The 16,689-nt window shown below is 43.3% G+C and overlaps 1 protein-coding gene across 6 annotated transcripts in view; it reads left to right on the top strand.

Annotated features, from left to right (window-relative positions):
- Positions 1 to 16,689, top strand: part of SBNO2 (strawberry notch homolog 2) — a 199,278-nt gene that overhangs the window by 134,406 nt on the left and 48,183 nt on the right. For all 6 annotated transcript variants that reach the window (XM_068233982.1, XM_068233981.1, XM_068233980.1 and 3 more), the window contains 5 exons: positions 509 to 652; positions 1,476 to 1,593; positions 1,725 to 1,830; positions 2,002 to 2,155; positions 2,922 to 3,098. In XM_068233982.1, the coding sequence (XP_068090083.1) occupies positions 509 to 652; positions 1,476 to 1,593; positions 1,725 to 1,830; positions 2,002 to 2,155; positions 2,922 to 3,098 (699 nt within the window). The remainder of the gene's footprint in view (positions 1 to 508; positions 653 to 1,475; positions 1,594 to 1,724; positions 1,831 to 2,001; positions 2,156 to 2,921; positions 3,099 to 16,689) is intronic.

Raw genomic sequence — 16,689 nt, 5'->3', positions numbered from 1 at the left:
GTTTACTATTATTGAAAAATCTGGGATGGAGGACTATTGCATCGCCTGCCTCCTATAAAATCAATCCTTAATGCTCAAATGAGTTTTATAGAAAAATCAAGAGTGGTTTATTCTCATTGTTGAACTAAATCATGAATATTTGTGGGTGTTATTTTTGTTTCTGTTGAAATGTGAATAGAATGTAACAGTAACTGGGATCATTCATCTATAATAATTTCCAAGATGTCCATTGTATGTATGTACAGTATGTCCTTCCATCCCGCTAACGCCCCTCCTACCCCACCCCGCTCTGATTGGCTGTGTCCATCTGCCCTGCAAATGCCCCCTCCTGCCCTGCCCCACTGTGATGGGCCACGAGGGTTGATTCGATGGCGTATGTAGCATCCAGAGAGATTGCCAACAAATAATGCATGATGCTACTGTGTTATCATGCAAGTTTCCACTTTTGGATATAGTAATTTCATCATTTTTTTTTCAAATCCTTTTTTTCCCTTGTATCTTTCCACAGATCAAATATGGAGATACATCTGCTTCAGAAGGTGTCTTGTTTGCCACTTACTCAGCTCTCATTGGCGAGAGTCAGGCCGGAGGACAGCATCGCACTCGAATTAAACAGATCCGAGACTGGTGTGGAGAGAACTTTGATGGAGTGGTATCCTTTATGCAGAAGTACTCATGGGCTTGACACCTGAAATGAGAGGGGTGGAGGTTGCCATGTTAATTTTCTTTTTAACGTGCACCTGAGATGAGGGGAAACAAAAGTTTTATAAATACCTGGCCCGCTCCATGCAGATCGCTCCCTTGCCGAGGTCTAAAGCCTCCTAGATCCTCCCGTAGCAGCCCCGTTCTCTGCTGCCAGTCGGCACAGTGCGGCTAAGCCCGCCCCCATCTCGCTTCCATGGCTGGACGTGTTCTGTGCCTGTGCAGTAGTACTACGCAGAACGTTCCCGGTGATGGCCGCTGGGACCGGGCCGTGCATGCGCAGTACACCCGACTGGCCACCAAGAATGGGGCTGCTACTGAAGCATCTAGGTGGCTTTAGACTGTGGTGTGGGAGCGATCTGCGTTTTCACTCGTCTCAGGTTCACTTTAAACAATGCAAATTGCCTGCCTGTCCTGCTGATCCTCACCTCTAATACTTTTGGTCATAGACCCTGAAAAAGCATGCGGCTCAGATGTTTGACTAATTTGATGTTTGACTGCTAGCGCAGCAGAAAAACTTTGACTTTATCGACATCCACTAGAAGATTCATGCAGGCAATTGCAGACACAGGATGGTATTACAGAGACAGTATTTAATATGAAAATTGCTGCAGCAATCTCTGATTATTTTGCAGTAAAGTTTGACTGCATTTTCTGCATGCTTTTTACAGGTTGGTGATTAAAGGGTGATTTTCCTTTAAAACACAACAGAGTGATGGGATAATGGTTATACCATATGACTATGTCTCTTCCTTGACTTGTTGCCTCCATAGATTGTGTTTGATGAATGTCACAAAGCCAAGAATGCCTCATGCACCAAAATGGGTCGTGCAGTACTGGAGCTACAGAACAATTTGCCTTTGGCACGAGTAGTGTATGCTAGTGCCACAGGTAAGTTTTCAGCTATATCAACATTCTTTTCTTGTATGATAGTAAAAGGCTTAGCTCATAGTCTTTCACTGGTGCAGCTTATAAAGTTTTTATTTTTCACTGTGTGGCTTCACTTTCCTTGTCACTCACAGGTGCATCCGAGCCCAAGAACATGATCTATATGAGCCGATTAGGTATCTGGGGAGAGGGCACATCTTTCAGCACTTTTGAGGAGTTCTTGCACGCTATTGAGAAAAGGTATTCTAATCACAGTGCAGTGCGCAGTTGCTTGTTCACTATGCAGTGTAGGGAAACTTGTAACTTGTGGAAGATGAGATATTTGCCTCTCTCATGAAATTTATTTGATATTTAATGTATATCATCCTTTTTTCTCATTCTTTTTATGTGCATCACAACCTTCTTGTACAGGGGTGTGGGCGCCATGGAGATTGTTGCCATGGATATGAAAGTTAGTGGGATGTACATCGCAAGGCAGCTGAGTTTCACAGGAGTCAACTTCCGCGTTGAGGAAATTCCCTTGGATGAGTCTTATAAGCAGGTGTACAACCGGGCAGCACAGCTGGTGAGAATCAATATTGTATGATATTATTGAAGATGAAAAATAGCAACAGTCTAAAAAATGCAATAAAAAAGTTGTGTTTGCAATCTAATTTAGTAATGTTTGGGATTGGATTACTATTTATTGTATACTTTAGTAAACAATCATTTTAGGTTTTTCACTGCGTTTTAAATGTAGCATGGCACCACAGTTTTGATTAGATTAGCGGAAGCCAATAGTGACAGGAGGAGAATCAAGGCATAATTTGGTGGGAACTCCTCAATAAATATCCTAGCTGGGAATGCAGCTTACTGTGTCAGTAAGAAAGTTCTTCAAATGTAGCTCTATTTACCTAACCCCTGGTTGTTTACATACTATGTAGATGGATCTCTTATTACATGGGGGAATTCACCAGGCGGAGGCAGCTTCACAGATTTCCAAAGATTCTTTTTGATAATCAGTGCACACTACACTTTGACCACAGAGGGATCTGTCTGATGGTCTAAACTGGTGGCCATCAGCCAGCGTATGGGCACCTCTAGCCTTTGGGTATGATGTCAAATATTTTTCTTATCAGAGTGGGCTGCATTACACTATTATTTTACAATATGTGTAACAGAATTATCACCACTGTAGTAAATTAAGCTTCTGTCCTCATAGCAGCTTGTGGACTTACCATACATGGCATTAGGAATACTTTTGCTTTATGTTGAGTTTGTTGGGATTTGTGGGATTCAGGACTTGTAACTACAACATTCAGTGATCTTGTCTCATTGTCATGTCTTTCCAGTGGGCAGAAGCCCTGAGTGTATTTCAGACAGCAGCAGATTGGCTAGGTATGGACTCTCGCAAATCTCTTTGGGCTCAGTTCTGGTCATCTCATCAAAGATTCTTCAAGTACTTGTGTATTGCAGCAAAAGTTCAGCGGCTGGTAACTTTGGCCAAGCAGGAGCTTTCCAAGGGAAAGGTTAGCTATGATTTTACTTTTTCTGTCTACTCACCAGTATGTTTCAAAGCCGAAAATATTACTATGACCTTTCTGTAAGCTGTATTAAAAGTCCTCATTGTTTTAAAGCCATTTTATTTTTTAATGCCAGTAAGGGCTAGTTCACACTGGGAGCGCAAATAGCATATACTGATTGTGATTTTGAGGCACAGAATCGTTTGCAATTCATGCAAATTGCAAATGCTGCAGCCAGAATGATCCCGTAGAGATACATTAGTCACATCGCTTTGCTGATCGCCGGTGATCAGCAAAGCACTGAACAGAGTGTGAACCAGCCCTTAAGAATTTTCTCCTGTTTTTTTTCATATCAGATCTTAATCATATTAACATTGATACAAATGATCTTCCCGGAAAATGCAAGAAGTGCAGATTTTGAAATGAAACTAAATATCTGAAGCATCTTAATAAGTGTTTACTAGGGATAGTCATTAAGATCCTAATAATTCAGAGTTGTTGCAGGATTATGCACATTTGGTATGCAAATTTATGTAGCTTAAATATGGATAAAAAGATTAGATTGGGCTGTTGTCAGGCAGCACAAATTTGCATCAACTTGCATTTTATTAACTTGTGGTTGCATTTGTGGTGCAGTATTCATAGGGTAGCTATTTTTAATTACGCGACTGCACTGTTGAATGTTTAACAAAAAAAGAAACTGTATTGGATGTTATGAGATACTGCCCTTTGCTAAGCTTCTCCACAATAAAATGAACACACACACACACACACGCGCATATATTTTACTCCCCTTTTACAATGCCACAAAATCCAAAGAAGAGGTTGGTAACCCACCAACCCTAAAAAGGCATTAAATCATTGATGCTTGTACAAAACAGTTTATTGCACAACAATAAAGGCATCACATACATTTAGTTTGGTCTTTTTGTTAACCCAAGTTGCAGATGTTCAGAAGAAGTTTTTTTAAGTTAACGGAACTGTCCAGGCATGATAAAAAAAAAAAATCTACTGCGCGAGCGCTGCTGTCATTCAAGACCACGTTCAGCGTGTACTGCGCAGGCACAGTAGTTCTGCGCCTGCGCAGTACACTCCAGATAACGTGGACTTGATTGACAGCGGTGCTTGCGCAGACACAGTTAAGGAGGTTGGCCTCTGCACCGGTGGGGACCGGGCGCCAGCGGCTAAGAACGGAGCTGCGGCTTGGAACGTAGCGGCTGCCAGGGGCCGGAGGAAGCCCCAGGTAAACTGAATTTTTTTTGTCATGCTTGGACATTCCTTTTAAAGCCTTATTTCAAAATTGATTTAATTCGATTTTTTACTCGGGGCCTGAGCCCACTAACGCAGTTGTACGTAGTTGTAACATTGATGTGTTGCTGAAAAGCGGACACAACTGCGTTAGTGGGCTCAGGCCCTCAGAATTCTACACACAACACCCCATAATAACAACATAGTAGAGAGTGAATTCCGCACCAGGTCAGTGGAAAAAGAACTTCGCTTTATTAAATCACGTACATGACAAGCTAAAATCCATCACCACATGCTGACATGTTTCGGACGTTACACGTCCTTAATCATAGCATGGGTGCAAGTGAACAGGGATGACCCTTAAGTAGGAAGATACCACACCCAAAGTCACATGTTCACAAACCCCACCCACAAACAAAGAGGTGCATACATTAAAAAAAGGAGAAAATTGAGAAACAGCCTCAATTATATAATCAAATAAATAAAAACATGATATACAATAAAAATGTAAATACATATGATTATACATGGCACAATAATACGCAGCAACTAGCAAATAGTCATCACAAAAAAGAGTAGTGTATACAGACAGATGTTATTATTGTTGTAATATTGCACTGGTCATAGTCAGGGACGGTAAATCCACATTAGGTAACCAAATTCAGGTCCCATCTGGCATTAAGGCCTCTCGGTGAGCGGGTCCCTAATTTGAAGATCCAATATGCTTCCCGAGTGAGGAGTCGTTTGTACACGTCCCCTCCTCTCGCTGGCATATGGACACGCTCAATACCTTGGAATGAAAAAGAGGACATGTCGCCCAGATGGACAGATCTAAAATGCTTGGCTACATTTGATACCTCCATGGTCACCCACCCGGCACCCCTATAGTGTTCACCTATTCTCTGTCTGAGGTGTCGGGTAGTACACCCAACATACTGTAATTGGCATGAGGAACAAGAGATAAGGTAAACCACAGATTTTGTGTCACAGTTAATGTATTGCTTCATAGAAAAGGTATTTCCGTTGGAAAAGGATACAACAGAACGTGTAGGTCTATGAACAACACAGTACCTACAGGTGGAAAAGTTACACCTATAGGAACCCAAGGTGGTTAACCAACATGGACGCCGAGAACCGGTTGAAAATAAACTAGGGGACAAAATACTTCCCAATGTAGGGGCCCTCCTGCTAGCAAATCTAACTCCTGATTTAAGGATAACGTTAAGAGCTGCATCAGCCTCCAGTACAGGCAGGTACTTTTTCACAATCTGCGTGACCTGTCTAAATTCCTGGCTGTAGGTAGTCACAAAGACTGTTCCACCAGTCGATTGTAACGGTATCTGACGAGAGCCAGGGGCGAGCAACTCTTCCCTGGTCCTCATCAGGGCTCGTTTTTTCCCCCTCTCAATCATCCATCCCGGATACCCCCGCTCCACAAGTCGGGAGCCCACGACACCTAACTCCGCCTGAAGTGCTGAGGCATCAGAGCGGTCTTCTAAGTTTGCAGCGGTGTTTTCTAGGCATCTCGGGGTTCCCCTTAATACCAATTCTGAGATAGCACTTAAAGCTGCATTTACACAATTGGAGGATCTCATGTTAAAAGAAACCAAGGTTTGGTGGGACCTTACTAGTCTCAAGCAATACGTTGCAGACGAGATTATTCCTCGCGGTTTGAGAATTAGGAAGGTTCCCACCACCATCTACTCAGACAATTTTGTGATAGAGTGGAATGCTATTTTAAGTGATTGTTCAATTAAACTGATGAAATTGATCATTGTATATGAAGAACAGCGTTTGATTGATTTGAGGTTGCAGGTTTCTGAGATCAAGCAGACCCTTTCTAGACTCGACGCGTTGCAACAATATGATGAATTAAATAAAAAGCTTTTGGACAGCGTGTCGAGGCTAGAATCTTTGATCACTGATACTAAGAGAGTTAAGTATCTTCGTGATGTCGGTGACTATAATAAGGGTGTTGTTTATGAGTGGGGTCGGTGGGAGGCCACCTTTCGGTCGCCTAGATCTACTACATGGCGACCTAGAACCAAACCCTCTAAACCCACTAAAAAGGTTACCTTTAGTTCACCCGAAACATCTGACTCTCAGTCAGAGTTGTCGGACGGTTCCATTGCCCATATACATGGAGCTGTAGGGGGTATTAATACAGCCCCCCACTCTGCCCCAATCACTACAGTGAATAATCTGCTGTCAAAAAACTTGCAACCCCCTCCTCCTCCATCTGCCCGCCCCAAAAAATCCAACAGATACAGAAAGAAAAAAAAGTCGAGGCGCACGAGAAGAGGAGGTATAAAACATAGAAAACCAACTACAGTTTCCTCCACATCCTCCAATCATACTGTCATTAACCTTTCTGCCACCATATTGACCTCTCCTGAGATCACCTTGCTCTCGCGGGGGCTGTCCTTTGCCCCTACAGCACATTTCGATGTGTTTTCCACACTTTTGGATGTGAACAGATTTATCAGGTCTATCCTCCTGAGGAAGCACTTCATGGACAGACGGACAGGGGATGAAGCGGCCGATAACATTGCGGCTAATAACGATGTGGCCTTTTCTGATATAAGAAACTTTAGCGATACCAAGTCTCTTTTGTCTTTAGAGCAATTGCTCACTGAGACGGTCCCGCTTGTTTCTGAAGAAGATGTTAGGCCTATACAAATCCGCAATCCGGCCTTTTATCCTTTCAAGGCCCGGAGTCCCTCTGTTGATGCTTTCCAGGAGGTTATAGAACGAGAACTGCTTGAGCTTGCTTCTGCTGGCGCCGCCAGTTCTCGTTGTAACCTCTCTTCCGTTGAGAAGCAGGCACTCTCCTCCCTTAAAGAGAATACACGCATTGTCATTAGAAATGCGGATAAGGGGGGTGCAGTGGTCATACTGGACACTGAGGTCTACAGTGCTGAAGCACTGAGACAACTTCGAGATCCAGTTACTTATTCTCGGTTGAGGGGCGACCCCACTATAGAGTTCAGCAACCAATTACTCTCACTTTTATCGTTAGGTGAGAGTCTGGGAGTGATCTCTAAACTCGTGGCGGAATACCTGGCCGTTCCATCTCCTGTTATACCGGTATTTCATCATCTACCTAAAATTCATAAACAGGGCTTCCCCCCAGAGGGCAGGCCTATTGTGGCCGGGATTGGATCCCTGGGGGAGCGCCTGGGCAATTGGGTGGATGAACACCTGCAGCCTCTTGTACGACGACTTCCAGGCTATGTTCGTGACACTAAGCATGTCTTGAGCAGTCTACAATGTTTTCAATGGCATGACAACTTTAGCTGGATTGCCATCGATGTCAAATCATTGTATTCATGCATCCCACATGCTCTTGCCTTGGACGCTCTGGAGTACCATATGGCCAGGTATTCTGCCTTTTCCACGGACCTTCAGTTCTTCGTCGCGCGTGCCGTACAATATCTGCTTGCCCACAATTATTTCTTATTTGACTCTGAGTTTTATTTACAACGTTGTGGAGCCTCGATGGGGTCGAAATTTTCTCCCTCACTCGCAAACCTTTATATGGGTTGGTGGGAGGAGCTCCACTTGTTTAGTGAGAGTAATATTTACTCGAGTCATATTGTGTGGTATGGCAGATATATAGATGACCTGCTGGTCATCTGGGACGGCACGCGCGACGAGGCCACACGATTTGTTGAGTTCCTCAACGTCAACGCCATGAACCTTGTTTTTACCTTTCAGTGGTCACCTGTGGAGGTCAATTACCTTGACCTCACCCTCAGGGGAGACCCCTTTCTGGCCTCGGTAGTCTCTGCCACGTACCGTAAACCTTGCAGTGGCAATTCCACCTTGAGGGCTAATAGCTGCCATCCATCTCATACCATCCGTGCTATTCCCGTGGGTGAGTCAATACGGGCACGTAGGAATTGCTCTGATGCCTCAGCACTTCAGGCGGAGTTAGGTGTCGTGGGCTCCCGACTTGTGGAGCGGGGGTATCCGGGATGGATGATTGAGAGGGGGAAAAAACGAGCCCTGATGAGGACCAGGGAAGAGTTGCTCGCCCCTGGCTCTCGTCAGATACCGTTACAATCGACTGGTGGAACAGTCTTTGTGACTACCTACAGCCAGGAATTTAGACAGGTCACGCAGATTGTGAAAAAGTACCTGCCTGTACTGGAGGCTGATGCAGCTCTTAACGTTATCCTTAAATCAGGAGTTAGATTTGCTAGCAGGAGGGCCCCTACATTGGGAAGTATTTTGTCGCCAAGTTTATTTTCAACCGGTTCTCGGCGTCCATGTTGGTTAACCACCTTGGGTTCCTATAGGTGTAACTTTTCCACCTGTAGGTACTGTGTTGTTCATAGACCTACACGTTCTGTTGTATCCTTTTCCAACGGAAATACCTTTTCTATGAAGCAATACATTAACTGTGACACAAAATCTGTGGTTTACCTTATCTCTTGTTCCTCATGCCAATTACAGTATGTTGGGTGTACTACCCGACACCTCAGACAGAGAATAGGTGAACACTATAGGGGTGCCGGGTGGGTGACCATGGAGGTATCAAATGTAGCCAAGCATTTTAGATCTGTCCATCTGGGCGACATGTCCTCTTTTTCATTCCAAGGTATTGAGCGTGTCCATATGCCAGCGAGAGGAGGGGACGTGTACAAACGACTCCTCACTCGGGAAGCATATTGGATCTTCAAATTAGGGACCCGCTCACCGAGAGGCCTTAATGCCAGATGGGACCTGAATTTGGTTACCTAATGTGGATTTACCGTCCCTGACTATGACCAGTGCAATATTACAACAATAATAACATCTGTCTGTATACACTACTCTTTTTTGTGATGACTATTTGCTAGTTGCTGCGTATTATTGTGCCATGTATAATCATATGTATTTACATTTTTATTGTATATCATGTTTTTATTTATTTGATTATATAATTGAGGCTGTTTCTCAATTTTCTCCTTTTTTTAATGTATGCACCTCTTTGTTTGTGGGTGGGGTTTGTGAACATGTGACTTTGGGTGTGGTATCTTCCTACTTAAGGGTCATCCCTGTTCACTTGCACCCATGCTATGATTAAGGACGTGTAACGTCCGAAACATGTCAGCATGTGGTGATGGATTTTAGCTTGTCATGTACGTGATTTAATAAAGCGAAGTTCTTTTTCCACTGACCTGGTGCGGAATTCACTCTCTACTGTACTGGATTTGGGGTTCGAGCAGCCCGTCTTTCCTGCACGGTCGGTGGATGGAGCCGTGAGCGGAGTTCCACCTACGTCATAATAACAACATGACACAGGTGTGTGCCTTTCCAAATCCTGTCCAATCAACTGAATTTACCACAGGTGGACTCCAGTTAAGCTGCAGAAATATCACTGGGGCGCTTCACATTGGTGCAGTATTTTTACCGCAACCCTCCACAGGGCAATAAAAGTCAGTCTTTCATACTGACATTTTTGCCACATCCCGATGCGATGGAAAACCTACGCTACCATACGGCAGACCGGGAGTCATGTAAGTCTATGCTGATGCATGTGTTGTAAAACAACTACCGCAAGTTTTACACATTGCGCATAAGCATACTCTAGCAATACGCTTCCGTGCATGTGTTCGCTTCACCAACAGGAAGTGTGAGTCACTTCCTGCTTGGCCGGCTGCCAGACGGGGATTACAGCATACTAACACGGTAATCACTAAAGGCTGTTTTGTGCGGTGCGCCACCCCGTGCACCACTGATGCCAATCCGCAGTGTGAAACCGGCCTCAAGGGTGATGAGGGGAAACTGGGTGTAGTGCTCAATGTTGAGCTTCATAGCAAAGGCTGTAAATACTTATGTACAGGTGCTTTCTCAATTTTTTATTTTTTTTTATATATACATTTGCAAAAACCTCACTTTAATTTTTTCATGGTGTTGTGTGTAGAATTCTGAGGAAAAAATGAATTTAATCCATTTTGGAATGAGCCTATAACATAAAAATTTTTTGGAAAAAGTGATGCACTGTGAATACTTTCCAGATGCACTGCACATCCTCGAGGTGAAAACTATCTGAAAGCCTCTGACACAGGAGACCTGGGCTCGGGATCTCAGCTCTTCCTGTCCAGTACCAGCACCAATTCAGTACGGCCTTGGACAAGACTCCCTAACAAAGCTGCTGCAGCTCTGTCGCTTTTAATTCCGCCAGCAGCGTGTCCGCAGTGTAGCACGCTCCCAGCCTCAATGAATACCGGGAGCTGAATTCCCTATATCAGTGTAAAATAGGGAAAAGAAAAATTAAAGCAGAAACACAAAAGTATATGAACTAAATAAAGCGAACATCCCAGAAAAGACAATATGGGATTTTTCTTATATTATGAAATGCATTCCAATCATGTCTATGCTCATTACAGCTATTGTTGTTGTACATCTAACTATTAGCACTCATAAATTAAATTACAGCCTAGTGATTGTAAAATTGAGTCCTGCTGCAGATAGTGAGGCGATCCAAGGAGACCAAGAGCTAGGAAAGACACGGTTCTAGAAGAGTTAATTTTATGCAGCAGTGCTCCTGCAATCTAAGATGTTTTTTTTAATTTGCCTTGCTAGCACAGGAGGCAGCCGCTAGAATCAACCAGGCCCTATTCGGTTGCTCTGTCTGCACTGGGAAGACCTTTCAAATTGACTGTTTATGGTTCAGGAGCACTGCTGCATTACTTTCACAGAATTCTGATGACCTCATTTGGTTGGTACCTACTTTAGCTCCTGCTTGAGCTGTATTTTGTGCAGTCCTGAACAAAAAGGACATGAGTACTGTCCATATGTACCTATATTTTAAAATCCTGGAGTTCATTAAAGCGGATCCGAGATGAAAAACTAACTATAACAAGTAACTTGTCTATATATCTTATTTAAAGTTTAGATAGTTTACACAGCACATCTATCTGCAAACAGCTTCAATAGAATATAATTATTTCTTCCTGTGATACAGTGACAACAGCCATATTGTTTGTAAACATTACAAACAGGCAAGCTTATCTGCATCTTCTGTGAAAAAAACCTAACCCCCTTCCTCCTCCCTCCTCCCCTCTGCCTCTAAAATCAATGGCTAGTAACACCTCCCCCTCCTCTTGCCCAGACTGAGCTCCCATGAGCCCTTGCTACTGCCAAGGCTCTCTGAAAACCTGTGGGCGTGACTTGTTTAGTTTATAGGGAATTAGAACATTAAAACAAAAACAAAAAAGTATTTGGCTTGAGGAATGCCCTATAAACAACAGGAAAGGAACACAATTGTGCAATGAGTAAAAGTTCACCTCGGATCCAGTTTAAGTAATCCTTTCAGCTCAAGAATTTTGCAAGAACTCTATTGAATTGCCAAAGGACCTCTTGAACTTTAAAGGACATCCAAGGTGAAAATAAACTGATGAGATGAACAATAGTATCTATCATCCTTCTCCTAAAAATGACTTTTTTTTTTTAGATATCCCACAGTTTTAGTTTATATTAAAATCTAGTTTTTACTGTTTCATTGTCTCTGCTCAGTGACACCTTCATTGAAGCATGCTAGAGCTCAAATCTATGAACTACTGACCTTTCTTATCTTTTTCCTGCTCTCCAAAGCCATTTACTGACAGGAAAGTGTTTTATGGCTGTTGTTCAATATCAGAGAGGGTTATACTATAGTCTGACCCGGACAGAAACTTCCTTCCATACCTGATTTTTATGTTTTTTCAGGCATAGAAGGAAAAAAAGGAACACAGCATAGTCATTTGTGTGCTTGACACTGTACATACGCATGTCTACTCGGTTGTCCTTTAAGCTCTCCCTGTACTAGTTACATAGTTCAGCTGAAAAAAAGACATTTGTCCATCAAGTAAATGATAATTTGTGTAACACCACTGCACTGGATTAGTACATTATTTAGAAACACATTTGTACTTCTCATGTTAAACCTTTGCTTGACTAATAATATTCAAGCAAAATAATATTGGAGAGTTGAGATTTTTTAATATGCTGTTTACCTTCTGGCATAGTTTTAGACTTTCACACTGATCAGGTGAGGTTATAGCTAACTGCAGCATGTGATTAGTCCTTTTGGGGTTTTGCTTTTAGAGGATCATGTGTTGTTTAATACCATAGCCTTGCTGTACACCACAGAACTTTCCAAGTGATGCCAGAGCTTTGGTATGCAGAGGGAAACTGGATAGGTAGCAAAAACTAACAACAACAAAACAATTATTCATGTGAATGCCATACATTATTAGTATGTTGATTATGTGCTTTAAAGAGAATCTGTACTCTAATATTCTTACAATAAAAAGCATACCATTCTATTCATTATTTTCTCCTGTGCCCCTCTGTGCTGTTTCTGCCACTCTCTGCTGCAATCCTGGCTTGTAATTAACCTGCTGAGCGGTCTGGACGAGCTCAGCTCGTCCAACACCGCCAGAGGCTGCCGCTCAGGCCCTGCTGGGCCGATTTTTGTCAAATAAAAAGCAGCACACGCAGCCGGCACTTTGCCAGCCGCGTGTGCTGCCTGATCGCCGCCGCTCTGCGGCGATTCGCCGCGAGCAGCGGCGAAAGAGGGCCCCCCTAGCCGCCTGAGCCCTGCGCAGCCGGAACAAAAAGTTCCGGCCAGCGCTAAGGGCTGGATCGGAGGCGGCTGACGTCAGGACGTCGATGACGTCACTCTGCTCGTCGCTATGGCGACGATATAAGCAAAACAAGGAAGGCCGCTCATTGCGGCCTTCCTTGTTTATTCTGGGCGCCGGAGGCGATCGGAAGATCGCCTCCGGAGCGCCCTCTAGTGGGCTTTCATGCAGCCAACTTTCAGTTGGCTGCATGAAATAGTTTTTTTTTTATTTAAAAAAAACCCTCCCGCAGCCACCCTGGCGATTTAATCAGAACGCCAGGGTGGTTAACAGTTTTAGGCAGTGCTTACAAACAAACTAACCAGCTTCTAATAGGCTCAGCTAAGCATAGTGTGTGAGTCATTCACACTGTGCAGGGGGCCTGCAGAGGGTGTGTATCGCTTCTACCAATCACAAGCAGCCCTGCACATTCCACACAATCAATCCTTAGCCCGACAAACAGGACAGAGGAAAGATACATTGATTTATTACAGAGACAGTGCAGTTAGGAAAGACTGCAGTAAGCCAGAGCAGATTAGAACAGGCATAGGAAGAACTAAGGCTGAAAAATTTGTTACAGAGTCTCTTTAAGAGCTTATTATTGGTCTTTAGCTTTTAAACTTTTTTTATGGAATTCTGGAAGCAAAGAAGATGTAGAAAATATATTTAACAAAGTTAAATATATGTTTGTCTTTTTGAATACTAGTATAGAAAATACCCCCTCCCCCCACCTTCTTTTTCTTAGTATTTCATAACACCTATTGTGTAATTTAAGGAAGTACTTGCTTTTTTTTTTTCAAGCGGGAGCTTATGGAGGAAGTAGATTTTGAAAATACATGTCATCCTCAAATCAAGTTTTACTGCAAATTATCTGTGATATCTTGTATGTGGCTTTCCTCCTTTATAGAGCTTTCCGGGAGAGCAGACATTACTGCACATGTCAGTTCTTAGTATATGCATAGGGGAATGCACCAGACATATCACAGAACATTTGCACACATTAATGCTAATAATATCTAGTTGTCAGAAATGTTATGGTAATGCTATGCAAATATTTGCAGCTTGAATTTGGACCAAGCGTAATGCAGTGGCTAATAATGCTAAGCTGTGTAAAATTAACATACAATTTGCAGCCATTTGACATTATTAGCAAAGTAGAATTAGTGTAAAGGGGACTGCACTAGATGAAGACCGCCGAGGGGCCCAGGTATGTGGCTGTATACCACCAGTATTCCATCAGAACGAGAGAATGATCTGGGCACCAGAGCACTGCAAGATGCTCGTAATCACCTCTTTATTGCATCTTCGGTCATCTACACTGTATTGTCTTGTCTGTCTTGCTGAGGATGCAATAAAGAGGGGATTGTGTGCAACTTGCTCTGGTCTTGCGCTGGGTTTTTTTAAATCTCATTCTGGTGAAATAATTATCTCATGACCATCTACACTTTAAAGAAAAAGTGACACCCATGCTAACCTAAAAATAAAAAACACATATATAAGTAGATAAATACTAGTTCATAACAGATATATTGCACTGGTCAGATTATGATTCCTGTGAATTTTATAAAGGAAAAGCAGAGAATCCTATTCTAGATAGCTTCCATCTTGCTTAGCTTTGAATGAAGCTAATCCTGACATCATTTCCTCTCTCACTCTCTAATTTTTTTTTCCTTCTCTTGCTAATTGTGTATTCGTTACCTGCCCTCCCCCAGAGTCTTCAGACACTGATACTAAGGTCTATACTAGGACGTGCACTGTCTTATGTCATTAGAAGGAGGGGGAAATAAAGTAATATTAGTAATATTTTAATACATAAAAAGATCCCCCAGCTTGCAGATGCATGCAAAGGCAATTGAAGGGCCAGTGCTCCTAAGGTATGTGAAAATGCCAAACCAGAATAGCAGAAAAAATGTGAAAGTTTTGAATGCAGGATTAGCATCTTTATCATTTAAAGCGTAACTGTCGTGCATAAAATTAAATCTTTATTTTTATCTGGTAAACAAGTAATAAGGATGCTAATCAGGCAATCCAAAAGATAAAAAACACTCTTATTTTTCTTCTCCGTAAAACATCTTTCCAGAGTTTCCCTGGCTCTTATTTTGTACATCTGCAACACAAAGGAAGTTGCAGGGCATGCTGGGTTCTCTTTTGTTTTTTTTTTGCTTCTTTAGTATCCCCTCAAACTTAACCAATGCAGCCTAATCGGCTGAAGCCTCTTTCCCTTCTGTTTTCCCCTTCCACACTTCTGTTTCTCTCTGATTGGCCAATATTTATCTTGCTTCTCAAGCTACAGAGTCATACAATGACAATGCACTTTCTATTGTAGAGCTGGGTGGGAGTGTCTGAAGACTGTCTGTCTGTGTTTGCATTGGACGCCCTCCTCCCAGAGTAAGGGAGGAAATGACATCAATATTGGCTTCATTCAGAGGAAATTAAGATGGCAAATGCCTGAAACAGAATTCTCTTTATTTACTACATAAAATTCATAGAAATCAAAACGTGGACAGTGCAATACATACGTTATGTTCGTAGAGCAAGTATTTATCTACTTATATATGTGTTGGGATTTTTTGAAATAGTATAGCTGGCAGCTCCTCTTTAATACACTAAGACCAATTGCTGTTGAAATTTGACTTTTATGGTTACCAGCCTGCTTTATGGCCCATACTCACGGGCGAGAAATGTGGCCTGTCGCCAGTACACGTGAGCGTGTGGGCGACAGGCCGGCGACAGCTTCTCGCCAGGTCCCTCCGCGTACACACGCGGAAGAGGGACCAGCGGCAAGGCGGAAGCTGTCGCTGACGTTCCTCCTCCCCCCGCCGGAAGCTCCATGTACCTACATGGAGGTTGCTGTCGCTAGTCCGCGTACTCACGCGGACTAGCGACAGTTGCGGCGGGGGGGCAGCGGCGACTGTCGCCATGCGATTGAAAGTTTCAATCGCATGGCGACATGAGCGGCGGGCGACAGTTCGGGGTGCGCGCGTGTGCGACGGCCCATACTCACGGGCGACCTGTCGCCGCAACACGCGCGCGTCGCGTGTTGAGGCGACAAAAGTCCCTCGTGAGTATGGGCCATTAAAGCTGCCCCAGAAGATATAACTATAAAGCATTGGGATTCGTAAACTAGTAAATGGCTTTAAAGAAGCTTGCATGAGACTGCAGCAGCATATAAATAGGGTAAAGTTAATTATGCCTCCTTTGTGCTATGATAGATTATTATTAGTTAGTATTTATATAGCACTGACATCTGCAGCGCTGTACGGAGTCTTGTCACTTAACTGTCCCTCAGAGGGGCTCACAATCTAATCCCTACCATAGTCATATATATGTATCGTGTAGTGTATGAATCGTGGTTTTGGGACATTTTTTTTGGGGGGGGGGAGCAATTAACTTATCCGTATGTTTTTTGGGGTGTCGGAGGAAACCGTAGTGTCCAGGGAAACCCAAGCAGACACGGGGAGATCATACAAACGCCTTGCAGATAGTGTCTTGGCTGGGATTCGAATCGGGTACCTAGCTTTACAACGCGAGAGTGCTAACCACTACACCACCGTGCTGCTTAAGCTACATACACATGCTGATTAGAACTCTGCCATGGTAGACAATGACTTTTGTGTTGTGTGTGTACGTCGGCCGTCCGACATCTGCTAAAGATCTGGCATGCCTGATCTTTAGTGATACCTCAGCACTGGCCGATCTTCTCCACACTGGAATCTGCTCCATCATGCGTGCTCGTTCGTCCCCCTCCATAGCAA

Source organism: Hyperolius riggenbachi, chromosome 1 (genome assembly GCF_040937935.1).
Source record: "Hyperolius riggenbachi isolate aHypRig1 chromosome 1, aHypRig1.pri, whole genome shotgun sequence".
In the NCBI taxonomy this organism is placed as follows: Eukaryota; Metazoa; Chordata; class Amphibia; order Anura; family Hyperoliidae; genus Hyperolius; species Hyperolius riggenbachi.
This window is presented reverse-complemented; position numbering and strand designations above follow the sequence as displayed.